A 27,674-nucleotide genomic window follows, 5' to 3' on the forward strand; every position below is an offset into this window, starting at 1 on the left:
AGGTCGGCGCCCGCGAGGCTATTAACCTGGGAGTTGGAGCTCGGCCGCCGGGCCGGCGCCCTGTGCGCACGCCTTCGTGCACTGTGCAGGCTCTGCTTTCATCTCCGATGCGAGCACACTGCTGGCTGCCATGACGCAGACCACCTTTCCCTCACTGCGTGCCCGTGGGGCCGGCGCGGCGGGCCGACAAGCTACCCTGCTGCAGCCCCTCGCCCAGCTCCCCGCTTGCAGCTCCGGTGCACGGCACGCGAGCGCTGCCGAAGACGTCCCTGGCTCCTGGCTTAGGGCCGTCCCAGTACGGGCTGTTGGAGCTATTTGGGGAGTGAGTCAGCGGATGGAAGAGCTTGCTCTCCTCTCTAAACCTGCCTTTGCAATAAAAATAATAAATCAGTCTTAACAACAAAAACACTCCCCGGAAAGCCCAGGTTGCCTTGGATGCCGCGACCTCACTGAGGCCAGACCAGCTGCAGGGCGGCCTGAGACGGGAACCCTCCGTCTCCACACTGGGATAAACAAACGCCGAGCCCGGATCCGCCCGCCTGGTCCGAGGACACGTCCAGCTGGCTTGAAAATTTAAAAAAATCCCTCACTTCCCTACGTCCGGAAAGCACCAATCAGAACAGGCACCGGCCCGGAGGCCCCGCCCCGGAACTTTTTGGGAGCCCCGCCCCTCCTTTCCCGTTAGAAATCGGAAGTGGCCAGTCGCCCACACTTTCCATGGCTGCAGCTTTCGTACACGCAACCTGCTGACGCCGAGGACAGAACTGGCGGAAGTGACATTATCAGTGCGCGCCTGGGGTTCGGTGCGGAGGGAAGAGTATCTGTGGCGGGGGCCTGGGTAACCTGGTGCTTCCTCGGTTTCCGCGGTCCCGGTGACCGGCGCCGCGACCCCAGGTAACAGCTCGTTGAACTTCTCCTGTTTTCGGAGGACTCTGGCGGGGAGGAGCCGCGGATCGGGCGCGCAGGCCTCGCGAGGACGGCCGTTCCTGCGCTCGGGCCTGTACCGGCCGTCGGCCCGGGGCTGCTCGCCCGGGCGCGGGGTGCCGGGGGGGCCGCGGCGGACTCCGCGTGGACGCCCCGGCCGCGCCCGCCTGTGCTGCTTCCGCAGGCTCGGCCTTGTGAAGCTGTGCGTGACGCTTTGTGGCGTCTTGTCGGAAGCCTGAGGCTTTTAGGCGCAGCACGCCGGCCCTGCTGTGGTGGGCAGGAGCTGGTTCCGTTACCTCGGAAGTCGCGGACAGACCCCGTGGGGTGCCGCTGCCCGGACAGACCCCGTGGGGTGCCGCTGCCCGGACAGACGCCGTGGGGTGCTGCTCTCTGGACAGACCCCGTGGGGTGCCGCTGCCCGGACAGACCCCGTGGGGTGTTGCTGCACGGACAGCCCCGAACCTGCGGGCCCCCTGGGGGTGCGCGCCCCGCAGGCTCGCACGGACCGTCATTCACGATCTCCTACCACGCGGGGCTCCAAGAAGTTCGTAGAAAACATGTACACGAATCTTATGTGTGGGTTTCAGTTGTTTGGATCAGCATAAACACGTCTTTCTCCATTTTCCGTGTGTTTTCTGGAATGACATGGTAGTGCAGAGGTTACGATTCATGCCTGCTGGTTTCCCAGGAGAACTGGGTGGCATCTCTGCTGTTACACCCCTGGTTACAAACGTGGCAGTCATTAAGTAACTTTGCAGACCTTGCATGTTAGCTATGTGATGCCAAGAACTTTGGCCTCCTCATGTACACACATGCACTAACTTTTCAAGAACGGATGATGTCCTTACGTCCTTGAGAAGCTGAAATGTTTCTGTGTGCCTTTTTTGTTTTTAAGATTTACATACTTTTGGGCTCGGCGCTGTGGCGCAAGTGGTTAAAGGTCCTCGCCTTGCACGCCCTGGATCCCATATGGGCGCCGGTTCTATCCCAGCAGCCCCGCTTCCCTTCCAGCTCCCTGCCTGTGGCCCGGGAAAGCAGTCGAGGACGGCCCAAAGCTTTGGGAACCTGCACCCGCGTGGGAGACCCGGAAGAGGCTCCTGGCTTCGGATCGGCATAGTATCAGCCCGTTGCGCTCACTTGGGGAGTGAATCATCGGACGGAAGATCTTCCTCTCTGTCTCTCCTCTATGTATATCCGCCTTTCCAATGAAAAAATAATAAAAATAAATCTTTTTTTAAAAAAAGATTTACATACTTTTGAGAGGCAGAGATCTTCTATCCTCTGGTTCACTCTGCAAGTGGCCACAACAATTGGAGTTTGGCTGGTCTGGGACCAGCTTCTTTCCAGGTCTTCCACGTGGGTGCAGGGGTCCAAGGATTTTGGCCATGCTCCACTGCTTTCCCAGGTCATTAGCAGGGAACTGGATCAGAAGTGGAGCAGCTGGGACTTGAACCAGTACCGTGTGCAATGCTGGCATTGTGGACTGAGGCTCAGCTTGCTACGCAGCAGCACCAGCCCCAAGTGTGTGTCTGCTTTCCAATGATTAGTGTGTAGGATAGATGGTCTTTGTGACCCTTTGCTCTCTCAAAGTGACAATTCTTTTTCGTTCGTTCAGCAAATGTCTGAGTGCTGGCTCTGTACCAGCAAAACTTGAAGTGCACTTGGCTCTTTGAGGCCTACGAGTGCTGTAGTGCTGTTGCTTCTCACAGTCCCCCAAGCAGTGGAAGTGAGCTGCGCCCAACAAAAGGGTTTGCAATAGTCACCTGGATCTTTGGTTGGGAAGTAATTTTAGTTATGCAATATAAATAATGATTTAAGAAAAGCCAGAGACAGGTACAGTTTGCAGCTAATGTGTTCTCACGAGGTAAGATTATTGCATTTAGGAAAGTGTCTTGTTTATCATTGTGTCTGTATAGCTTCTTTCACACTGAACTACATTGGATACAAATTCAGTATTGAATTTTATGCCCCAAACATTACAGCCTTTGTAAACCTGAACTTGATCTGTGCTGCATGGGTCATTGACAGCATACCTTCTTGGGAATTAGTCTTATCTAGATGTTTTTCTCCAAAAGCTTTTAATCCTGGGTATGACTCCTTGATTGTGGGCCTTATTGGAGAGTTAAACGTGTAACACAACAGTTTGTGTATGTTGGCAGTTTTCACCCCATCACAGAAGGCATGGTCAGAGTCTGCTTGAGGACTGTGAGGTAGGAACATGAGCATTCTGAGGCTGCTGCACTGGTTTTTTCCTGTGTGTTTTGTGCATGTGAGATTGCCTGTTGGCTGTGTCCTTATGCTAGATTTCATTGTTCAGTGCAGCATCTCTGGTTCCTGATGTGTGAAGATAGGCCGGATAACCGAGGGAGCTGCTAAGAAGGCTGTGCTGGGGATGTCTAGGAAAACTGAATACTGAGACAGGCTCACAAGGCTTTGGTTTGCTAAGAAGAAAGCCGACGCGATGGATCAGAACAACAGCCTGCCCCCATATGCTCAGGGCCTGGCCTCTCCGCAGGTAAAATGCTGGGCAGGGTGGCTGGGGAGGTTGGGGAGCAGACATGTTGGTTTCCAAGGATTGCATCTTAGGGAAGGGAGGATTTTTCATGGGCTGTTGTTGGAAGTGGATTTGCAGGTGTGTTAAGCCCTCCCTACCTCCAAGTGGGAGATTCTGTTTGGCTTTGGTTAGGCTCAGTAATGTTTTGGGAAGTTTCGGAGCTAAATTTTACATTTGTCTATAGAAGATTCAAGAAATGTTTTTGATATTATAAATTACAGGTTTTTTGATTTTGGAAGTCAATCTTGTCAAATTATGTTTTAAACATTTATTTGCTTATTTTAAAGGTAGAGTTGTAAAGAGAGATCTTCCATCCACTAGTTTGTTTCCAAAATCCCCTCAACAGCTGGAGCTGGACCTGTCTGAAGCCATGAGCCAGGAGCTTCTTCAGGTCTCCTACATGAGTGCAGGGGCCCAAACACTAGGGCAGTCCTCCACTGCCTGCTCAGGCCTTTAGCAGGGAGTTAGATTGGAAGTAGAACAACTGGGACAGGAACCTGCACCCATATGGGATACCAGCACTGCAAGCCAAGGATTAGTTTATTACCTTGCTGTGCCAGCCCCCAAATTATTATTATTATTATTTAGTTTTATTTTTTCTTACATTGAAAGTTCTAAATTTAAAGTTTTAGATAACCTCCTTTGAGGTGTTACCTCTGTTTTAGGTGTATGTTTTAATGATTGTATACAACTATGTTGGCTGTATAGTCTTTAAATTACCCTAACACATGTTAGCATTTTGTAATTTCACGTGGGCCTTCTGCTTTCTGTCCCTGATATAGCTCCTGTGTGTCGGTAGGTAGTCCCTTTTCATTGTCGAGCAGTCCTGCGTTGTATGGATATGCCACTGTGGGTCTGCTCTCCATCTATTGACATTGTCCAGTTTGAGGACTATTTCAGAAAATAAGCATTGTGTACAGGGTGTTTTATTTTTCTTGGGCAGATACTTAATAAAATGTTACAAGGTCATACATAAACACCTCTCTTTGCAACTTCATTAAAAATACTTGTTTTCTAAAGTGGTTATGCCATTTTCCATTTCTACAAAGGAGTTTTAGTTCCTCTACATCCTGCCTATACTTTGGGCTGTTAGTCTTTTAACTTTTAGCTATTAAGCAGTATTTCATTGTGATTTTATTTACGTATCTACAGGATTTATTTATATGAAAGGCAGAATAACACAGAGGAAGGGAGACACACTCCCCACATGGGTGTAGCAGCTATGGCTGGGGTAGGCCAAAACCAAGAGCCTGGGACTTTGTCTGCATCTGCCCATGGGTAGCAGGGTCCTAAAGATTTACTTGAAGGCAAGGTGTCAAAGAGAAAGAGATACCCACTGGTTCACTCCCCAGATTGCAATAACAACTGGGATTAGGTTAGGAGCCAGGAACTCCATCCAGGTCTCCCATGTAGATGGCAGAGCCATCCTCTTGAGCCATCCTCTGACACCTCCCAGGTGCAGCAGCAGGAAGCTGGATTGGAAGCAGAGCAGCCAGAATCATGCAAGCTATCATCCAGGCTGGAACAGATGCGAGAATGAAATGGATGCTGTTAGTACTCCAGAACAGTTCTCAGTTGGTTGATCTCCCTGTTCTTTCTGATGCTCTGAGACCATTGTGTCCCCTGGATCTGTTTAACAGGTTCTCACATGTGCAGTGGGATTCCACATTGTAGGCTCTTGTGCTTTGTTGTATTCAAGAAGAAAGTGACATGTGTGAGAAATCCTCCCCAGTAAGGTTCCATGATGCTGTTCTACTTGGTAGGCATCTGCTTTGCACCCCCCCGCCAGTTCCTCAGACATGCAGCCTCACCCTAACCCCACATTTGCCTTGCTTCCTCAGAGTGCCATGACTCCTGGGATCCCCATCTTTAGTCCCATGATGCCATATGGCACAGGATTGACGCCACAACCGATTCAGAACACCAACAGTCTGTCTATCCTGGAGGAGCAGCAGAGGCAGCAGCAGCAGCAGCAACAGCAGCAGCAGCAGCAGCAGGCTGCAGCCGCTGTGGTTCAACAGTCAACGTCCCAGCAGGCAGCACAGGGGGCCTCAGGCCAGACCCCACAGCTCTTCCATTCACAGACTCTTACAACTGCACCTTTGCCAAGCACCACTCCCCTCTACCCCTCCCCCATGACCCCCATGACCCCTATTACTCCTGCAACACCAGCCTCGGAGAGCTCTGGGATTGTACCGCAGCTACAGTAAGTACTCCAACCCGGTTTGTGAGAACGAGCTATGTAAGGCCGGGGAAACATGGTCAAGCTTTGCCATGAACAGTACTCAGAATTCAATAAATCTATAGCAGACTTATTTTTAAGCTGATAGTTTGCATGGCTTGTGAATGGTGTTGTAAATACCCAAATGGCCCTTGCCAGAAAAGATTCCCCACCCTGCCCTCAGAGGTTCTCTTTAGAAGGATATATTTAACAGAGTGGCACTTACAGTGATTGTATGTGAAAATTTGTTTTATTTCTGCTTAAGAAAAGGAAACAAAGTTGCCCTCAGTAGCAAGTTTTCTTTTTTTAAGATTTATTTATTTGAAAGGCAGAATTATGAAGAGTGGAAGACAGGGAGGGGAGAGAGAGATCTTCATCCACTGATTCACTTCCCAAGTGGTTACTTCCCAAGTAACTAGGGTTGTGCCAGGCCAAAGCCTGGAGCCAGAAGATTGTTCTGGGTTTCCCACATGGCTGCAGTGACCCAGGCAACTGTTGCTTTCCCAGGTGCTTTAGCAGGGAGATGGATCATGAGTGGAGCAGCTAGGAATCCAACAGGTGCCCATATGGGTTGTCGCGATTATAGATGGCATCTAACATACTATGCCACAGTCATAAATTGCAACCAGTTTAGATCTAGTGTGTTTCTCTTTGGTGATTGTCTACAAAGCACCAGGTCAGCCACCAGCTCCCTGCTTGTGGCCTGAGATAACAGTGGACAGCTCAAAACCTTGTGTGGTAGACCTGGAGAAGGCTCTGGGCTCCTGGCTTCAGATTGGCTCAGCTCTAGCTGTTGTAGCCACTTGGGGAGTGAATCAGTGGGTGGGAGATCTTGCTCTCTGTCTCTCTTCCTCTCTGCATATCTGACTTTCCAACAAAAATAAATAAATCTTTAAAAACAAAAAAAAGAAATGGTCTGCTGGTCCCAGATTGCTAATGAGGATATCTGTCCTTATTTACTAAGGATTAATTAGAAGAACAAATAGTCTATTGTTTTACCCAAGATATCAAATTTGTATTTTTCTGAAGTCATTTATTTTAGGACCGGTGAGAAAGGCTGGGTATTTGGTGATTTTCCAGAGTGGGTGGTAACTGATTGATGGTAGAGTGGTGTTTCTGAGCTCAAGGGTGACAGTGGCGTTGGTCTCGGTGATAAGGACATGGCTCTGCAGGCTCAGATGCTGGCCCTGCTGCTTGGTGACCATGGGTGTCCTGGGCCAGTGGCACTACCCTGAAGCCTCAGCTTGTTTCTCTGGAATGTGGGGAGAGTAGCAGTCACATCTGTAGTGCACAGTAAGTATGGAGTGTTAGATAAGTTACATGAAATGCTCAGCATGATAAGTGATCCTTGTTAATAATAAATTTAAAATGGGGAAGACAAGTGTGAAAGTCATATGTTAAATAACGGTGTTCTCTATATATTTCTTGCAGAAATATCGTATCTACAGTGAATCTTGGTTGTAAACTTGACCTAAAGACCATTGCACTTCGTGCCCGAAATGCTGAATATAATCCCAAGGTTAGAGCTATTTTTAGTATTTAGTATTTCAAACTATGTAATAACACAGAAATTTAATTATTACAGTCCCATATCAAAAAATTTGTGTCATACTTTGATTTTTAACATTAACATAATGAGAATTTAGAATAAAATATACCTCATCTTAATCTTGGATGTTTGAGAATAGATCAACTTTTTTTGTCTTGCGCCTTGTTACTATGCTAGGGGAGACTAGGAATACTATACATTGGGGTAGGGGTCATGTGTCATTGGAGAACAGGGTAGTGTGGTCCTACTTAGGGTTTAGAAACTATGTAGGGTGGAATAACGTGTATGTGATTTCTTTCTAAATTCTCTGTGGGAAAACTGAAAAGTTGCTCCTATGAGTAAGCTAAAACTAGCCAAGAAACAAGCAGGCTGTGCCCCTATTGGCAGTGGAAGAGATGAGGTGGGCCAGAGACACCAGTCTGAACTGCATTACAGTTCCTTAAAAAAAAAGATAGTGATACAAGGAAGCTTCCTAATATTAATATCTCCCTTCCTTTGTATAACTTTTAGACATTTCATAATAAAAAGATTGGGGATGGGTAATTAAGGTTTTTAATTTTAAGATAGCAACCTGAAAATATGTCAAAGGCATTTGTGCCCACATCAGTAGAAACAAATTCTGAAAGGACTAGAAGTCTGCATCTGGAAGTAGTGGGCTGGATCAGAGCTGATACTGATGACTGCCCTGGTTGTAATGTTAGTGAGTGGACCAATAAAACAGTAAGAGAAGTGGATGAGATCCAGAACGATTGGAATTTTCCTTTTGTGTAAACTGAACTGCATCTTTATTGGTGGTAGGATCAGAGGAGAACAGCTGGATTTTTAAAGTGTATTTATTTATTGGAAAGACATACAGATACACTAATGCATGTACACACACAAGGAGAGAGAAGGGAGATCATTTATCTGTTGTTGCACTCTCCAGCCATGCCAGCAGCTCAGGCTGGGTCAGTAGAAGCCAAGAGCCAGGAACTCCATCCAGGTCTGTATAGACTACAGGGGCCCAGATATTTGGGCTGTCATCTGCTGCTCTCCCAGGTACCTCAGCAGGAAGCTGGATGGCAAGTGGAGCTGATGCTGGGTCCTGAACACTCCAGTATGATGAGTTGTGGGCATTTCACGTTGCAGGTCAACTTGCTATGCTACAATGCCTGCCCCACACTTATTTTTTAATTTTAATTTTAATTTTAATATTGAACAGATTTGTTTTGTAAATATAATTCTAAGAATACAGTGGCATTTCCTTTCTTCTTTCCTTACCCTTTTTCTCTCATCTTTATCCCTCTTCCTCCCTTTATCTGAAGACAGAAATTTTAAGCTAAACTTATAAAGGCAATCTAATTTGTCAGAGTCATCTAGATTAGAAATATTATATGATTGGGACCGGCATGATGACTCAACAGGCTAATCCTCCACCTATAAGCACTAATATACCATATGGGTACTAGTTCATCATCTCTCAGCTGCTCCATTTCCCATGAAGCACCCTGCTTGGAGCTTGGGAAAGCAGAAGAGGATGACCCAAAGCCTTGGGATCATTCCCCAGCATGGAAGACTCCAAAGAAACTTGGGGCTCCTAGCTTTGAGTCAGCTCAGCTCCAGCCATTGCAGCCATTTGGGGAATGAACCAGCAGAAGGAAAATCTGTCAGTTTGTCTCTGCCAGTCTGACTTTCCAATAAAAATAAATAATCTTTTAAAAAATACTATATGATTTTCTTCTTGCAATTAAAAAAATAAGTTAAAAATTATTTTTAATTTTTGAAAATGTTTGCTTTTTATTATGTAACCTAGTTAGTGAGGACATTAATTAAACTCGTGTGAAGACAGTTTTCTCTTAAATTATAATTTTAGCAAGAAAAAGAGTCTTTGTAGGATATAAACAGAAGGTGGAATTAAATATTTTCATTTTTTTCTGATCTTACACTTATATGTAAAACATTAATGTTTCTAAAGCTATTTCCAATTGGAAATACTTACTTCCTTGCATGTTGATATGTCATCTGATTTTTAAACTCTCCCTGGAGGTAGAAAAAACTTAATAGTTCATTTGACTAAAAATTGATGTTAATAAAGCAGAATTTACAGTTAGAAATGTCACTGATGATAAGAAGCAGACACTGCTAATGGTGTCAGAAAGGAGCTGAGCTTGCATATGGGTGTGGAAGAGCACACAGATCTTGGTGAAACCCACTCAGCAAGTCTGCTCCTGGTCCCGTAGGACAAGTCTGTGGTGACCGGATGTAGCAGGTCTGTCATGGTTGTGTTGTTCTTTGTTCTAACACGGATCAGCAGTTGGCGTGATCTCACTCATGATTCTCTCTGTTTTAGCGGTTTGCTGCTGTCATCATGAGAATAAGAGAGCCACGAACCACAGCACTGATTTTCAGTTCTGGGAAAATGGTGTGCACAGGAGCTAAGAGGTAGCCTTTCAGCATTCCTTCTCTGGTCTGGGTTATGAAAAGAAGGCGGCATGTTGGGGCTTCTTGTTTGTTAGGCTAGCATTATAACATGTTATTTCCTGGGTACTTGATTCTAATCACTTTAGACAGCTGTGATCTCACTTAAGATTGAGAATGGAGTGAGGATTGAGATTGAGTGTTGGACCTGCGTTACAGCTATTTGCCCTTACATTCTTAGGAATTTTGTGTGTTTGACATGTGTAACATCAAAACTGTTGGTAAAAGTTGCTTTATGCAATCATTCATATTACACACAAGTTCATCCCTCAGTGAATAACAGCTGATTCAACATTACAGATATTTCTGTGGCAGTATGGCAGCACCATGGCTATCACCCATCATACCTGCCTGTCCCCATGGGCACTGTTTCAGTTGTGCACGCTGGGTAATGCAGTCCTTGAGGAGTCCTACTGGCGTGGGCCTGGGAAATGCTATCATGGGCAGATGTTGGTGCTGTGGGACCCAGACTGTTCTAAACCTGCTTAACAGAGCTCATGTGCTTGGTAGAAGTGAAAAGCTAAAGGACACTTCATGATAGTAGCTCATAACGACCTAAAACTTTAAAAGATAATGAATGAAAATATACTTGGAGAGGTCAACCCATAGAGAAAGTGGACTGTTTTGCTTATTCTGAACTTTGAAATTGCTTTTGAATGAATTCAGGGCATTGGTGTGCACACCTCACTCCTGGTGCCAGTTTTTGAGAAAGTGGGACAAACATATGTCCTTGGCTTCCACTCCTCAACCCCTGGATAAAGTAGAAATGTTTGGTTTGTCTGATGCTTCTGTCTCCATAGCCATCCGTACCAAGGCACCTACACACTGAATAGTATGTCCAGTTGGCTAACTGATCAGGACAAGCAACACAATAAATTGATCCCACAAGGAGAGGGAGAGCATCGCATCTGTGCTCACTCGTAAGGTTGATTGATTGAGTTGAAAAGCAGAGTGACAGGTGGTCTTCCATCTGGTTCAGGCCTCAGATGACCACAACAGTAGGAACTGGACCAGACTGAGGATGGAAACTAGAAACGCCTCATTGTCTGCTGCCTTTCTTGGCACATCAGCAAGAAGACGGATCAGAAGCCGTGTAGCTGACCCTCTAGTAGGAGATACCAGTGTTACAAGCCCAGGATTGTGCTGGCCCCTAGATGCTTAATTCTTTTTCTTTGGTTTTGTTTTTAAAATTTATTTATTGTTATTGGAAAGTCAGATTTACAGAGAGAAAGAGACAGAATGATCTCCCACCTGATGGCTCACTCCCAAAGTGGTTGCAACAGCCGGAGCTCAACCAATCCAAAGCCAGACGCAGGAACAACTTCTGGATTGGCTTTGCTGTTGAGGGCTTTGGGCCATTCTCTACTCCTTTCCCAAGTGTCAGAATTGATTGAACAGACATCGAGTAGATGCTTAATGGAGAAATGATTTTATTAAACCACACTGCAGCCATCATCAATGGTTTTAGGATGACACACCTTGTCTAAGAACATACAAACTTTTATATGCTAAAAAGCCAGAGTGACCAAGGCCAGGATATGCAAGCTTTTGTTAACCACTATGTTGGGTAGAACTACGAGTCTCTAGGGTTGGTTTTCCTTTTTTAATTAAACTTGAAAAAAGCCAAAAGGGAAGAGCAACTTAACCAACCTGAACAAAGGGAGAGGAGATAACCTTGGAGTTCAGGGGAGGGGCTTCTTTCTAATTTACAACCAGAGGCAGACCTAAAGGGGAGAGAGCTCCAAGGTCAACCATCATACCAGGTGTTCTTGGCTCCTGATAAGCCTCTTGTCCACTGATAACTTGGCTTCACCCAGTCCCCAAGCAGGGAGTGGGACAGGAACTGGTGCCCATATGGTATCCCTGTGCATGCAAAGCAAGGTTTGAGCCACTAGGCTATATCATATTTTATTTATGGCATTATTGTATGCGTCCCTCTTTTGTTAACTAAACCGTACATTGCAAAGATAAATATTTCCCAGGAAATATCATGAGTAAAAAGGAAACCTGATAAAAAAGGATTATTGCACACATATACATTTTTTTAAGTTTTTTTTGCACTAGAATAAACTTAATTCCATTTACTTTGAACTGTTTGAGATTCCCTTGTGTGCTTTATTTTATAATAAAGTTCATCATCAGCATTTTCCTATCAAAATGAAACTTGTCAGTTTTCATAAGTAGAAATTTGAATGTTTTTGAAAAGATTTATTTTTATTTGAAAGGGGGAGTTACAGAGAGAAGAGACAGATCTTCCATCCACTGGTTCACTCCCCAAATGGTCACAATGGCTGGAGCTGGGGCCAGTCCCAAACCAGGAACCAGGAGCTCCTTCTGGATCTCCCACATAGATTCAGTGTTCCAAGGCTTTGGGTCATCCTTCGCTGCTTTCCCAAGCACATTAGCAGGGAGCTGGACTGGAAGTGAAGTAACTGGGACTCAAACCTCAGGAGGCAGCTTAATCCCCTACACCATGGTGCATGCCTTGTTTTATTTACTTGAAAGAATGACAGCGAAAGAGATTTCTGTCCACTGGTTCATGTCCCAGATGGCTATGGCAACTTGCATTGAGCCAGGTTGAAGTCTCCAGGAGTCATTCTCTACTTTTCCGGGTGCATTTGTAAGGAGCTGAATGAGAGGCAGAGCACCTGGGATTCAGCAGTGCTTTCATATGGGGTGCTGGTATTACAGGTGGCAGCTTAACTCACAAACCACAGCCCAGTCCAAAATTGCCCCTCTGTTGGATAGCAAAGAACCAGACATGGATACAATCAACAAGCAGAGTTTATTGAGCTGGCTAGCCAGGGTCAAGCTCCTCACATGGACATGCAGGACTGATGGATGAAGCAAGACCCCGAGCTAGGGACAAGCCAGATTCTTATAGACTAGTTTGACCGCTCATGACAAGACAAAACTATTCTAAGCTAAAGTGTTACAGATGTAAAGCAATATCTGTGAAATACAGACCATGGGGCTATTTTATTTTTTTACCCTTATCAGGGCCACTGACCCTTACATCCTGAGCCTGGGTGTGGGGGACAATGGGCTCTTTGCTCTTACTCTTATCAGGGCCTGCAGGGACCCACTGACCCTTACAGCCTAAGCCTGGGAGTGTGGCCCAAGTTATTTGTAGAAACTTCTCCTTTTTACGTTAAATTCAAGTTGCTTTTGACTTACTCAAACCACTTCTAATATGTAGACCTTTTAACATTTTGTTTGCCTCTAAGAGTGATAACATGATTAACACGTTTCACATCCATAATATCTAGGGCTGTTGGTAATTCGGTGAATTAAAAGAGTAATCAATCTAATATGCTACAGTTTTCTCACAAGGACCCAGGAATACTTTTATTATAAATTGCTAACATCTGTGGATCTTTGCTGCTGCTGGAAGGAAGGAGACCAGTTTACACATTACTCATTTCCTAATGTGGACTTTTTAATTTACTTGTCTAAATTTGTCAGCTGGATATAAGTAAACACTTATTTATTTATTTATTTTTCTTTCTCTAGTGAAGAACAGTCTAGACTAGCAGCAAGAAAATATGCCAGAGTTGTACAGAAACTGGGGTTTCCAGCTAAATTCTTGGACTTCAAGATTCAGAACATGGTGGGTAGCTGTGATGTGAAGTTCCCCATACGGCTGGAAGGCCTGGTGCTCACTCACCAGCAGTTCAGCAGGTGAGTGTGGTGGGGACCCATTTGTAATCTACTTAGCCAGATGCAAAATAAAAGTGAGATAGTATTGCATGTCCCCTCATGGCCTCTTCCTGCCAAAATTCCCCCTCACTGGAGTGAATGTTTCCAGGTGTTGTCTATTCTGATTTGACATGCTCCAATTAACCTTCCTAAATTTTTCCCAGCTTGAATCCTTTGCCTTAGTCAACATTGTATCAGTTCTGCTAGGGTGGTGGGAACTTGTTTCCATTTGTCTTCCTGCTGCTTGCTGGTGAATACTGGAGGCAGCTTGCCCTTCCTGCCTGGCAGCCTGTCTGCATCACACAGGTCTCTGGACCCTCGACTAACCAGGCACACTGACCAGCGTTAGTGGCCACTTGGGAAAAGCCCAATCAAGTTTCAGACACCCACTGTTACTCAGAGCAGCCACACCACAGATGGAGAGAAATCTGTTTTCGGGATATCTGAACTAGAAAAACAATGTTATGAAGTCTAGAGTAGGAACTACCCAGTGCACTATCCAATCAGACCACGATATTGGGGGAAAAGTGTCTAGTCTGTCACATGAACTACTAGCCCAAAACTGACAGCTACAGGCTATTTCCCTTTAAGGATATGGTGAAAAGGCAACTGCTCACATCCCAATAACTCGACAGGAGTGTACGTTTCCCAGAGTCTTGAGAAGATGGGAAGGCTAAATATGGACAGTGTGTCAGTGATAAAGAAATGCAGAAGGCCACAGTCACTGTGCAAATTGAGAACTAAATTATGTTGGGAATGGTGTGGCATAGTTGGTAAGAGCGCTGCCTGTGTTACCGGCATCACATATGAGCGCCAGTTCAAGTCCTGAGTGTTCAGTTTTTATTTTTTTTTTTTAAGATTTATTTTTATTATTTTTTCAGTGGAAAGGCAGATATACAGAGAAGAGAGACAGAGAGGAAGATCTTCCATCCGATGATTCACTCCCCAAGTGAGCGCAACGGGCTGATACTATGCCGATCCGAAGCCAGGAGCCTCTTCCGGGTCTCCCACGCGGGTGCAGGTTCCCAAAGCTTTGGGCCGTCCTCGACTGCTTTCCCAGGCCACAGGCAGGGAGCTGGAAGGGAAGCGGGGCTGCCGGGATTAGAACTGGCGCCCATATGGGATCCCGGGCGTGCAAGGCGAGGACCTTTAACCACTTGCGCCACCGCGCCGGGCCCGAGTGTTCAGTTTTTAATACAGCCCCTTAGTACTGCATCTGGGAGAGCAGGGAAGGTTGGTCTGACTGCTTGGGCCCTGCCAGGATGAAGCTTCTAGTTTCCTCTGTCTCTTACTCTGTGCCTCTGCCTTTCAGAGAAATACAAAAATCTAAAAAAAAAAAAAAAAAAAAATTAAGTACGTTTACCTAAACTCAGCCAGAGAGGATCTTGGTGAGAATGGGATGCTGCAGCACGCACACACAGATCTCATTCCATGTCAGGGAGGAGGTGGTAAGTGACAGGATAGGCAGCTATGTGATCAGAATACACACAGGTCTCATCCCCCGTTACACAGAGGTGGTATGTGACAGGACTGGCATCTGGCTGCTCCCAGGTACAGTTCAGTCTCACCTGCTCTAAGTGCTCTGGATGCAGTGTGCCATCATTCTGCCTGTTGGTTCAGTATCTGCCCTTGAACAGGCTGCTTTTAACCCTAAACTGTGGGAGGCTTAATTTCTAAACTCTTTTTGCCATTTTCCTTCTAGTTATGAGCCAGAGTTGTTTCCTGGTTTAATCTACAGAATGATCAAACCCAGAATCGTTCTCCTGATTTTTGTTTCTGGGAAAGTTGTATTAACAGGTAAGTTCTAGTGGGAATTATTGTCTGAAAGTTTGGTTGGGCTTAAAGGTGGGCAGTTTCTCAGAGATGAAAGAAATTTAGCAGCTTTCATTGATCAGCAATGAAAAAAAAGAAATTTTTTTCTCTTCTTACCCTTACACTCTGAGAACAGTACCCACTGCAGGAAGAAGTGAGAGCAGGGAAATGTGACCACTATACTGTCGAACCTTCAGCTCAAGTAGGATCTCCATTTACAGTGGGCAGGGGATCGAGCCAGGCACTGGGTAAGAGGTGTTCAGCAATGTTGGTGTGACACAGCAGAGAAGACTGCCAAGTGTTGACTTGAATGTTCGCTCTCACTGCTGCCCTGCCAGGACTCGGGTCATGTCAGTGAGCTGTAGAGCAGGAGGTGGAGTTGCCATGAACATTGCTTTTGTAATTGAAAACAATCATTTGGGATAAAACTTGGAGAGATAATTGATGCCATATTAATGTTTTAATAATACCTGTGTTTGTAAAACTGAGTATGGAGATAGTTGTGCTTGCAGATTTGTTTTACCTTCTTAGTATGTTAAGAAATGCCATTTCAGGCCCAGTGCAATGGCTTGGTTGGTTAATCCTCCCCCTTCAAGTGCTAGAATCCCATATGGTTGCCAGTTCGTGTCCCGCCCACTCCATTTCCCATCTCGCTTGAGGCCTGCAAAAGCAGTGGAGGATGGTCCAAAGCCTTGGGTCCCTGGACCTATGTGTGAGACCCACAAGCTCCTGGTTACTGGCTTCAGATTGGGTCAGCATGGCTGTTACCCTTTAGGGAATGAAGCAGCGGATGTAAGATCTTTCCGTGTCTCCTCTCTGTATGTAGATTTGCCTTTCTAATAAAAATAAATATAAAAAAAAAAAAGAATTGAATTTCATGTTCTAACTTCGTTTGTAGGTGCTAAAGTCAGAGCAGAAATCTACGAAGCATTTGAAAACATCTACCCTATTCTGAAAGGGTTCCGGAAGACAACGTAATGGCTCTCTGACCTCTGCCTCCCCCGCCCACATGTTCTTAACAGATGAGTTTGGTACCTTTCAATGGTGGTGGTGTGAGAAGATGGCGCCAGGTGCAGGTTGTGGCAGGGGCGGTGCTTCTCCGGGCACACCTGCCATGGTGCACTGAGGAAGAGGCACTTTGTGCACTGAACACCACGCAGCATTACTGTGAGTTGCTTGTACTGTGCTGCTACTTGGGCGGTGCCGCCCGTTTATTTATATTTAAACACTGCTGTTGACAAGTTGGTTTAAGGGACAGAACTTTTTAAGTGTTAAAGCCACCTGTACAATTGATTGGACTTTTTATTTTGTTAATTTCTCCCCCATAAACTGCAGTTTTTATATTTCTACCAGGAAAGCAAAAAAAAAAAAATCTTTTTAAAAAGTGTTGTTTTTCTAATTTGTAACTCCTAGGGGTTATTTTTGTGCCAGACACATTCCGCCTTTCCAGTATTTCAGAACAGAATGGATAGATGTATTAATAAAAACAAACAGCTGTACATATCTTTCTTCAGAGTACTCTGTACAATAAATGCAGTTTATAAAAGTGTTAGATTGTTGTTATGAACAGCACCTTGTAAAATTCATGTTATATTCTTTTTAAAAAGTTGTATTTTAGATACAATGCCTGGAACTATTTTGGTGTGTGTGTCAATGTTTCATTTATGTTGTGATAACATAACATGCAACAGCCCCCACACATTGGACACTTTCAATTTCCCACTGTAAGCAGGTTGGCTGGTTGGTACTCATACCAGACCAGGGCTTGGGTTTAACCTAAAACATTTCCATTTATTTAACTGGGTTTTCCTCATGGAAGATCAAATGGCTATGTTTAAGTTCGTGGGTTTTTCTTTCACTAAGAGCACCTTCTGAAACAGCTTTGAGTATACCCTGAGAAAGGAGGTCCTTCCTTTGTTTCTGCTGGTTTCCTCTTCCAAAGACTTGTGCAAATATTACCCTGGAAAGGTGAATATACATTATTACATTATGTACCTTTATTTCTGTTATCAGGGAGTGTGTCATAAATGCCACTTTTTGTCAGACCAGTGGTGGTCTTTTATATTCCCCTCCAGAATTTTGTGGACAAGTCCAGGAAGTTCTATAGTCAGCTTCTGCGAAGTACTGTGCTAGACTATTCCACATCTGGATAGACGAGTCAATTGCACCTGTGTCAAGTGCATTACTTCACAGCAGACATTCCTGTAGATCCTAAGCCTTACACTGTACTTGGGTGTGTAGCTTGGTCGGAAGTGATGAGCAGCCTGGCCCATGTGGGTGTGACTTGACTGATCAATTTGAAAGGTAGTTTCATAGACAGATGTTCCATCTGCTGGTTTACTCCCCAGTTGAATAACAACCACCAGGGTAGGACAGTAGTTTCTTTGGGGTTTCCTGTGTGGGCTCAGGGGCCCAGGGACTTTGGCTGTGTTCTGGTGCTTGTCCATGCACATTAGCAAGAAGCTGAATTAAATGAAAGTAGAGCTGCCAGGACTTTTATTGGTGCCCTCATGGGATGCTGGCATGTCAGACTACAGCCCAATCCACTGCACCATAGCATTAACCTGCTGGTTTCACCATTTCATGATATTTAAAAGGGATTTTGACATTCATGGGGCAACTGTGTTGTTTAATGTATTTCTTCATTTAAGTATTATTTCCATCTATTTTCAACATAAATTGAAATAAGTTGGGGCTGGTGTTTTCTTTCTGGTGATTTCAACCAGTCTCTTTGGAAATACCTGCTCCAACTGGGGAAGGCCTTGTGAGCTTTTGCCATCTCCAGAGGCAGAATGTCCACATCTGGCCATGTCCTGAAACAGCAGCTTTCACCCTAGGAAGCAGTCAGCACTACTGCACACCCCAGTGGGAGTACTTGCGGTGGGCAGCTGGAGGACTTGCACTTTTCAGCTTCTCTAAGCCACAGTCCTTTCCACCAGTGGCTCTTCACAGTTGTGCACATTTCACTAACCTCTCCCTCTTAAGAGTATCCCTACAACAAGCCTCCTTGTTTTCTGTATGCTGGTAGGTGTAACCATCTATGTACGTGCACACAGTCAGTGCCCACAAAGACCCATCTTCATGCATGATATGGAACATGTAAGCATAAAAATAGCCAAGTAGTGAGTGATAGTCAGCAATATGATATCTTAAGAGATAGTGGCAATGGCTTTAAGGGCTAACAGTTATTTCACAGGAATGTGAGAGAAAGGAAGCCAGCTGTGAACATTACCAGAATTAGCTACTAGCATTCAAGCACATGTAGTGGTGTTTGGCACTTCATGTTAATGGAAGTGAAAATTACCCAAGATGAACTGCTAGGGCTGCAAGGATAAAATCTGACTTAGTGGGCTGGTGTTGTGGCATAGTGGATGAAGCTGCTACCCACAAAGCTGGTATTCTATATGAACACTGATTTGAGCATCATCTGCCCCATTCTGGCCCAGCTCCCAGCTAATAACACTCAGAAAAGCAACAGAGAATGGCCCAAGTCCTTGGGTCCCTGCATCCATGTGAGAGATCCAGAAGATCCTGGCTTCTTTTCAGACTGACCCAGCTCTGGCCATAGTGGTCTCTGGGTGTGAACCAGGGGATGGAGATCTTTGTAAAACTGTCTTTCAAATAAATACATCTTTTGAACATTCCCTGTGTAAAGCTGACTTGGGCCCTTCTGTGCCACAACCAAGTGAAGGCAATGGGAAGCCTTGCCCTGCTTTTCAGTCCCCAGTTCCTATGCAGAGCCATGGGCAGCCCAGGCCGGTTGAGGCACGGTGCTGATGTGGAGTACCCTCCCTAACCCTGCTGCAGACAGAGGGTACCTCTTGTTGGGGCTCCGCAGCCTCACACAGGCTCAGTGTTGCAGTCAGTTGACCCATGAGTCTGCTGGGGGTTGACCTTAATATTTTTTTCTAACTGCAAATTTAGGGGAAAAAATGTCAGGAGTAGTGACTTTGTTAGGGACATAACCTGTTTTAATCATAGAAATCAATGTGCACACAAGTAAAAACAGTTCACTTAGCCTGCCATTCCAGCGGTAACCAGACATGTCTGTACCATGTGTACATATGCTTTTCACACATACAATATCATGAATGCCCAGAATGGTATATCTTGGTGTCTATTTATATCTCTATCTTATTTGGTGTCCAACAGATGTATATCACAGAAGCTCTACTGTCTTCCCTTTCAGTTATGCTGAAATTTCCATTCGCTGGTTCACACTCAAATAGCTGCAATGGCTGGAGCTGAGCCAATCCAAAGCCAGGAGCTTCTGAGTCTCCCATAGGGGTGCAGGGTCCCAAGGCTCTGGGCCATCCCCTGCTGCTCTCCCAGGCCACAAGCAGGGAGCGGGATGGGAAGTGGAGCGACCGGGACACAGACTCAGATGGGATCCTGGCAGTTGCAAGGTGAGGATTTGGTTCAGTCCTTTCCTTCAGAGGAGGCCTAGCTGGGAGCTACAGAAGATGAGCTGACACCTGTGAGGCTTTGGGGTGCCCTTAACGGGTGTCCGCGAAGTCCTGCTTCCACACAAATTCCTCAGCATAGCCACTGCCCAAACTACAGCTTTCAGCACAGGTGAAGACGGTCAGGATGCCCCAGTCGACACTGTGGCCCAGGCTGTCGGCCTTCAGGTAGTTGAGCAGTTGAGGCATGACCTGGGAAGGGGACACACAGGACAGCAGTGGGAATATGGACACTATGTAGGTAACACATTTAGCAGTGGTAAAGACAAAACTAAACCAGAAAAGCATATGTTGTTATTGTGACTCAAGAAACACCAACTACCAGTAATGAACACAAAAGGATATCTTTTGATGTATTTTTCTTTTTCATCGAAGAAATCAAGTATTATCTAACTTGTAATGCGAGGGAATTGTAAGAGCATTTGCACTCCACACAACAGAATCTGACACCTCTGGGAAGAGACATTCAGTGTATCTACCCACTGGTTTAACAAAGTATGTGGCAAATACTGTAACTAATGGAGCAGGAAAAAATGGTTAACAGCAAAGGCATTAAAGACAAGGACAGGCCCACACTGGGTGGTCTTAAGAGTTAGCACAGAAGTCAGCCAACAGGTAACAGAAAGCTGACAGACATCAAAACAGACTTCCCCAGGAAGCAAGCTAGGACAGGGTGATTTCCCACAGTAATCCCAGGCCGATGGGGCACAGCTTCACTTGTCATCATACCTGGAATTCAAGTATTCTCTTGGCACCACAAGGGCAATCTGGAATATCCTTTGCATGAGGGATATTTTCACCAGAAATCCAGATGGGGGTGATACCTCTGCCATACCTGAGAATCTAAACACCAAGAAGGATATCAACATCTCACCTGGCAACACTGCTGACCATTTGGACAAACTACATAGTCTTGCACTCACACTGTGTTCCAAAGGCATTTGAATCCCTGCATCAGATCTGCAGGGTCAGCACTACCAGTGCCTGCTCTGTCCTCAAAACCATTAACCTGGTGACTTCGAGGCTCCTCTCTGACCTGGCAGAATCTTTACCCAATGTGTCTGCTGTGAACGCGCTACTGCTTCTGCCTCCCTATACCAGGCTCCACATACAGGATGCTGCATAATGTATGCTCACCTTCCTATAACCCAAGGAACCTTCAGAGCTATTAAAAGTGACAAATGAGACTGTGTTCAGATGCAGCAGTTTAAGACACTGCCTGGGACACTGGTATCCCATATTGGAGTACCGCTTCAGTCCCAGCTCCCTGCTAATGCACCTAGGAAAGCAGACGACCCCAGGACTTGGACTCATGTCTCCCATATGGAAGATCTGGATGGAATTTCATGCTCTTCAGCCCAGTCCTGGCCACCAGGAAAGAGTAGATCAAGGAACTTTGTTTTTTGCTTTCTCCTCTGTCACTCTGCCTTTAAATAATCTTTTAAAAAGACGAAACCTGAAAAACCAAACCTGGGTACTTATCTGACTCCGTGAGTGGTTTGTAAGAATTTAGCTGAGCTATCTTTAGTGATCTATATTGACAATGAGAGTAGGTAATGGGAGTAATGTCTAAATGTGACATGTTGGTAACTCCTCCCCCCACCATGACACGTAACTCATGCAACATCTCATTCATCTTCCTGCACGCTTTCTGTAAGAAAAAAAATCCTATACAACAAACATCATCTCCATTTCCGACAGCTAGGAAGCAGACTGAACAGAGGGAAGCGTTCCTGCAAGCTCAAAGAAACAGTCTGCTTTGATAGATGCTCCTGAGGAAGAGTTCAGTCACTCTTCCAGGTTAAACTCTTAAGTCAAGGCCTGAAAAGCATACACAAGGATGGGCAGTTCCTATTTTACCTGTTCTGGTTCAACAGCTATCTGAGTTTTAAACTTCTGGAAAATTTTATCTTCCTCAGATTCATGCTTTGCCATGGAATCCAGTTCTTCTTCAAGTGCTTCACCTAAAAAATCAATACAACACTTAGTAGTCAGGTCCTCCATGCCATGCTGACTCCATGCAGCTCCCCAGCACCATGCCGTTTACCAAGTTTCAAAATCAGCACTTTGTGGTCTAGTATCTCACAAATATGAATTTTGTATCCTTTTGAACCCTTATGGGGAACAAATCAGATGTGTCTCCATCAGTGCTGTCCAGCTGTCCGTTCTTGCCAAAGGAGCTCCACTGCTCAGAGTCCTAAGGTGACCTTAGGTGACCTTAGTGGCTGCTCTGGTGGGGCCATGTTCCCACACAATCCTTTTTTTTTTTTTTTAGATTTATTTTATTTTTTATTGCAAAGTCAGATATATAGAGAGGAAGATCTTCCGTCCGATGATTCACTCCCCAAGTGAACGCAACGGGTGGTGCTGCGCCAATCTGAAGCCAGGAGCCTAGAACTTCCTCCAGGTCTCCCACACAGGTGCAGGTCCCAAGGCTTTGGGCCATCCTTGACTGCTTTCCCAGGCCACAAGCAGGGAGCTGGATGGGAAGTAGAGCTGCTGGAATTAGTACCAGTGCCCATATGGGATCCCGGCGTGGTCAAGGTGAGAACTTTAACCACTAGGCCACCACACCAGGCCCTGTTACATGATCTAAACGCTCCCTACCCCACTTCTATAACCAACCAGCTCTCCAAAGAACTTGGAGTTCCCTTTTGAGACAACAGCATTTAGTCACCAGAATACCCACTGGTACTGAGATTCACAAACAGGTCTAATAGGTTCATTCTGATACACACAACAAGGTTTCTATAGAATCTTACACATCCCCAGTACACAGACATCTCAAAGTATCCTTAGCAACACTGCCAGAAACACACTGGAAACACTGCTATGTCCTTGGCTTTCATTCTTAAAGTACATTTCACTGGTATGGTACTTTATTGTATTCTGGAGTCACATAGAATACTTGTGTGTGTGGCTGTGACTAACTGTATGGTTTCATTTATTGACTATCATTTTACTTTGTAATAAAATTTTACTTTGTAATAAAAACGTCCCACAGTTATAATACTCAGGTAACTAGCCCTCAGAGTTGGCCTCCCTCCTCACCCTGTCAGCCTGCACTGCTCCCCCTTTCCTGCAGGTAAGCATTTTATGAACTGTCCTTTCTGAAAACACAGTATCAACGTGCATATACAACAGACACATGTGGCCCCTGCAGGCAGTGTGCACTGACCTCAGGAGTCCCAGAGTACCTGGGCTCTGATTAGTCACGCGTGCTAACTTCCCTAGACACCCAATGGACTCCTCCACCTGCCCAACCAGGTGCTGCTGCTTCCCATCAAATCCCATTATCAAATCCAAAGAGGCTCACCAATTAAGACTCAACTATGGACGTTTTGGGAATGTATAAACCAGAAGTTAAAACTCTAATGTAAACTGCATAAATAAATTTGTGCTTGTTAAAAGCTAAAATTTGTGAGTGTTGTGGTGCACAACCCACATTGGAGCACCATTTCCAGTCCTGGCTGCTCCCACTTCCCATCCACCTCTGCTAATTTAACTGGAAAACAGATACTTTGCTCAAGTACTTGGGCCCCCAGCCAGCAGGTGGGAGGTACAGACCGAACTCCTGATTCCTGACTTTGACCTGGCCCAGCCCTGATTGTTGCAGGCATTTGGAGAGTGAACCAGCGGATGTAAGAGTATTCTTTCAAAAAAATCTTTTAAAACAATAACAAAAGAAGTTAACCAAAAAAAAAAAAAAAAAAAAAATCCGAAGGCTCTACAGTTGCCAAGACTTGGACTCGACAGTTTCATGATCAACGCATATGACACACAGACCTGTTTCCACACCTGCCAAATGTTACGAGGTTTCTGGGATTTTCTGGTTTTCATTTAGGACAGTGGCCTCCCTTTTGCCTGCCCATAATGGTAGCCAGGAGCTGGAAACACAATTTCTGTGTCCCATGTGTGGCAGGAACCCAGTGAATTACCTGAGCCATCACCACTGCCTCCAGGAGCCACACTGGCAGGAGACAGCCTAAGGGGCCAAATCTGAAACCCCCGCACTTCCAGTAGGCTGAATGCTGCCCAGTAGTCATGAGTGTAGAAACAGTCCTCAGTACAGAACAGGTACAGGCCAGTTCTGGCTACTGCCACGTCTCTTAGGTATTTGGTCAGCCCAGGTGCTTCCCTGGAATATGACCTTCTGATGCTGACAAACCACGTCCCTGACAGTAAGGTAAATGCTGTGCTAGATTACAACATCTCTGGCACTCTGGCACATGCCAGGAAGGCAGGGATGCAAGGGGAACGTTCACCATCAGTAACACTGAGGACTGCAGGTGATGGCCTCCACAGGGAGAGTCCCTTTCCCAGAAACTCTTCCCCTGCCATGAAGAACCCTCTCAAACACTAGTTAATTCTCTAGTGAAGTTCTGAAATTCTTACCCATGCTCTCTGTAATGTCAGAGTCATCTTCCTTTTCCACAACTTCAGGCACAAACTCATCCTCCGATTCTATGACAATTTCAAATTCTGGAAAAAGGAAGTTGTGGTCTGGAACTACATGGTCCAAATGATCTAAGATAGAGACGCGAATCCATCGTTAGTATGCTCTAAAGCTTCGCTACTCATCAAGCATGGTCCTGTGGTGACGACACGTATGACTGTCATTATTTCCCAAGCACACAACACACAAGGTGTTACCTAGGAGCAGACATGCTACATAGCATAACCCAACGCACTTGAGACGTCTGAGCCTGCTGCTGCTCTACAGAAAACTTTTAGTAAATTGAGGGAGCAAATATAAGATATTAACAGGGTCTAGTGCAGTTGGTATGTTAACTAGGAATGTTGTATGTAATTATGCTGTACTTCATATGACTGGCAGTGCAGGATTGCTCACGCCCACATCACCACAAAACCCTAAAAATGTACTGTGGCAAACATGTGGGTGCCATGTCTGAGATTACCACTACATGCATGGTCCATCAGTGACCAGATGCTATGCAGAGCAGTAAGAACACCACAGTCCACACAACAGTATTTTCCCTACAAAACTAACTAACTTCAGAGTAGGGTCACAAGCCAATGCCTGGATGAAGGCCAGGCTGACGATGCGACTGAATCACTGCCACAAGGATTCTCTCTTGGTAGCCAGTCATCAAAGCTCTGAAAAATCCATACAGCTTTTTAAATTTAATCTTAAAATTATCCTGGAAATAAAATCCCCAGGTAGTTCAGGCAGAAGAAGCACTCACCGGGCTCCGCACAAGCCTGCTTGTGTCCCATCCTCCAGTCCCGCATTTGATGTTCCCTGCTGCAGTAATATGCCTTGTGGCAGCGGGAGCACGCTTTGGGGCCTAAACACCCACACACCCTGCAGAGATGGGCACCTGACTGCAGCTGGAGACACACAGCCTCTCCTGTGCCTGGGGCAGGACCATCAGGAGGAGGCTCATAGGAGTAAAAGTCATTTTTCCTGGGTAACTGATTCCTGAAAACTAAAAGAGAAATTTTGTAAAACTTTCAGATAATACAAAATAACGCTTCAAATATTTAGGCCTCTATTTCACATCAAAGACCCTTATTTTAAAAAGAGAAAACAAAACTTGTTCTTTTGGGGAGCTTATTTCCAGGAAGGAGATTTTGAAACAAAAAAGGCAGCTTTTAACATCTAGAAGGTGGGGGTTAGGTCACCCCCATGTCAGATGGTGTCTAGGAACTCCAGCCCTGTTCCAACCAGCTCCCTGCTAAGGTACCAGCAAGGCGGGAGGTGATGCCTCCAGCACCATGTGTCCTTGTGAGGACTTTGTGGAGAGACCAGCTCTAGTCCCTACCATGTGGGGACCAGCACTAGGGAACCATGTGGGGACCAGCACTAGGGGACACTGTAGGGCCCTGTACTGGCTTCGGCTTAGCCCTCAGCTGGTCCGGACATTTGGGGCAATAAGCAGCGCAGGAGATTCGTTCTCTTCCTCTTTGCCTTTGAATAAATGAAATGTAAAATCCAGAAGCTGAATTGTATCTGGCACGTGTGACTGAGTGGGCTCACGGGCTAACCAAGTCAGCAACAAGCCTGATGGCTGTCAAATCGCAAAGTTCAAAGAGCCAGGGGCACCCACACGACCCTAACCCACAAGTCGGGGTTTGGGGCGGGGAGGACGCACCTCGCAGGCCGGCACAGCACGGCGGCTCCCGGCAGCAGAAGAGGAAGAGGGCGCGGTGGAAGGCGTCGTCGCGGTCCGGAAGCGGCGCGTACACCTGCAGCAGGAAGGCGAGCGGGCGGCCGCAGAGCGCGCAGGCCAAGGCCCCGGGCCCCGGTAGCCCCGCCGCGCCCAGCCACGCCGGCCGCCCGCCCACCTTGCTGGGGAACTGCTCGCTTCGCAGCCGCCACGCGGGCGCCTCCTCCGCAAAGCCCAGCTCCACCGGCGCGGCCTGCGGAGCAGCCATACCAGCCCGGAACCTCGGCGCCCAGGAGCGGGCTGGCGGCCGGAAGGCGGGAGGCGGGAACACGGCTGGAGGACTGGAGCCTGGTGGGAGGAGGCCTGCAGGCCGACTTCCGCTCCGTCACGGGAGGTTTGTAACATTCTTCCGGGATCGCGTGTTGGGGAAGTGGTTGCCGGAGACAGAGTGGAGACATTGGGTCTTTGAGGTCTGTTATTCACGGCAGGGAGTCCCGTTGCCACGGGTCTTAGATCGCGCGGAAGCGGGAGCCGGTCTGCCATGCAGCGGGGCCTCCTCAGGCAGCTAGCGCAGCTCCGCCGCTGCTCAGGGAGGAAAGCCAGAGGTGGCTGGCCTGACTGGGATCCTTCCCACCCGGACCCCGCCCCGGGGAGCGGCCTTGCTGTTGTAGTCACCCAGGAGGCCGTGTCCCTGTTGGTGTCCCTGGGGCTTCCTGTTGTGGCCCCGAAGGCAGCATAAGGTGGTCCTAGAGCCTGTGCCTGCACCAGGACTGGAGACCCCTTGAGCTTTGGACTGGCCCAACCCCAACAGTTGTAACCAGCTGCTGCAGTATTTTTGCTCTTGCTCAGCCATTCAGATCCATATGTCTTTTAAAACTAAATACTTCCGTTCTTCCTCACACTGAATTGATGGTGGGTGAGGCACTATGGTTATAGTCGACTAGACCACTGCCTGCAGCCTTGGCATCCATGTAGGTGCTGGTTTGTTCCCCAGGCTCTGGTTTTGATCCGGCTCCCTGCTCAAGTGCCTGGGGAAGCAGTACAGGATGACTCAAGCCTTGGTCTCCTAAACCCATGTGGGAGAACCACGTGCAGAAAGCAACTGGCCTTTTGGCTCCTGGCTTCAGATTGCCTCAGCTTGCTTCAGTTCGGCCATTTAAGGGGGTGAGCCAGCAGGTAGAAGATCTTTGTCTAGTTCTTTCTAGAACTCTGCCTTTCAAATAAAATAGAATAGATCTGAAAAAGAAATGAATTGTGCTGTTGAGAGCACAATCGTTGTCGAAAACGTTCAGTTTTGGGTATGGTAGATCGATGTGACTTACATACAATATAATAGCACCCACAGCTGGTCTGTGTCCTGGCTGTAACATGGATGTGATGTCCATAGAGTGAATAACACCCACAGATGGTCTGTATAGTGGTTCTAACAAGCTGAGTCTCTGTGGGACGGCCACAGTGTCCTGCCCTACGATGTGACCTCCCCTCCTCCATGCTCTGGGATGCTCACTTGCACCCCATGCATCAGCACTGTGGTCCCCCCCCCACCCTCAAGATGACCCAGCAGTCTGGACTGATGGTGTTTGTGTCCAGCAGGTGGCACCATCAGGTGCACAGCCTGGTGAGGCAGCGGTACCCTGCTCTATCCCTAACCCTGCCCTATCCCCCCCACCCCACCCTGCACTCTTTGCTCTTGCTGACTGTAGTCCCTGTTACAGCTCCTAGTGGCTCCCTGAAGAACCAGGACAGGGGGCAGGGTACCAGAGACAATGAGTGGTACCACCACCCCATCCCTGGGCCCTGCTCCTGCCCTGGGCTCATCTGGGTAGCTATGGACTGAGATGATCTTAACTTCTGGGAGTGTACT

General features: G+C 46.5%; 2 protein-coding genes across 6 annotated transcripts; one reads left to right on the forward strand and one right to left on the reverse strand.

Moving 5' to 3' along the window:
* Nucleotides 1–800: 800 nt before the first annotated feature.
* LOC121146294 (TATA-box binding protein) lies at nt 801–16,853 on the forward strand. Of its 2 annotated transcripts, none has more exons than XM_040965694.1 (8): nt 801–894; nt 3,242–3,439; nt 5,320–5,684; nt 7,131–7,218; nt 9,578–9,669; nt 13,219–13,386; nt 15,107–15,201; nt 16,115–16,853. In XM_040965694.1, exons 2-8 carry the CDS (start codon nt 3,386–3,388, stop codon nt 16,192–16,194), a joined length of 942 nt encoding a protein of 313 aa, XP_040821628.1. In that variant the 5' UTR covers nt 801–894; nt 3,242–3,385; the 3' UTR covers nt 16,195–16,853. The 2 variants fall into 2 exon arrangements, with proteins under 2 accessions (XP_040821628.1, XP_040821629.1); XM_040965695.1 differs by having other exon boundaries at nt 3,247–3,439.
* Nucleotides 11,169–26,088, reverse strand: PDCD2 (programmed cell death 2). 4 transcript variants are annotated; one of them, XM_040965691.1, is made up of 7 exons: nt 25,796–26,088; nt 24,887–25,129; nt 24,075–24,206; nt 21,540–21,643; nt 20,409–20,522; nt 19,692–19,871; nt 11,169–11,568 (listed from the first exon to the last, which is right to left on the reverse strand). In XM_040965691.1, exons 1-6 carry the CDS (start codon nt 26,076–26,078, stop codon nt 19,713–19,715), a joined length of 1,035 nt encoding a protein of 344 aa, XP_040821625.1. In that variant the 5' UTR covers nt 26,079–26,088; the 3' UTR covers nt 11,169–11,568; nt 19,692–19,712. The 4 variants fall into 4 exon arrangements, with proteins under 4 accessions (XP_040821625.1, XP_040821626.1, XP_040821627.1 ...); XM_040965692.1 differs by lacking the exon at nt 11,169–11,568 and adding an exon at nt 16,859–17,176; XM_040965693.1 differs by lacking the exon at nt 11,169–11,568 and having other exon boundaries at nt 19,538–19,871; nt 25,796–25,889; nt 25,989–26,078.
* Nucleotides 26,089–27,674: the final 1,586 nt, after the last annotated feature.

The sequence above is a fragment of the Ochotona curzoniae genome, unplaced genomic scaffold (assembly GCF_017591425.1).
Source record: "Ochotona curzoniae isolate NIBS_2020 unplaced genomic scaffold, NIBS_Ocur_1.0 scaffold_3890, whole genome shotgun sequence".
Lineage (NCBI taxonomy): Eukaryota > Metazoa > Chordata > Mammalia > Lagomorpha > Ochotonidae > Ochotona > Ochotona curzoniae.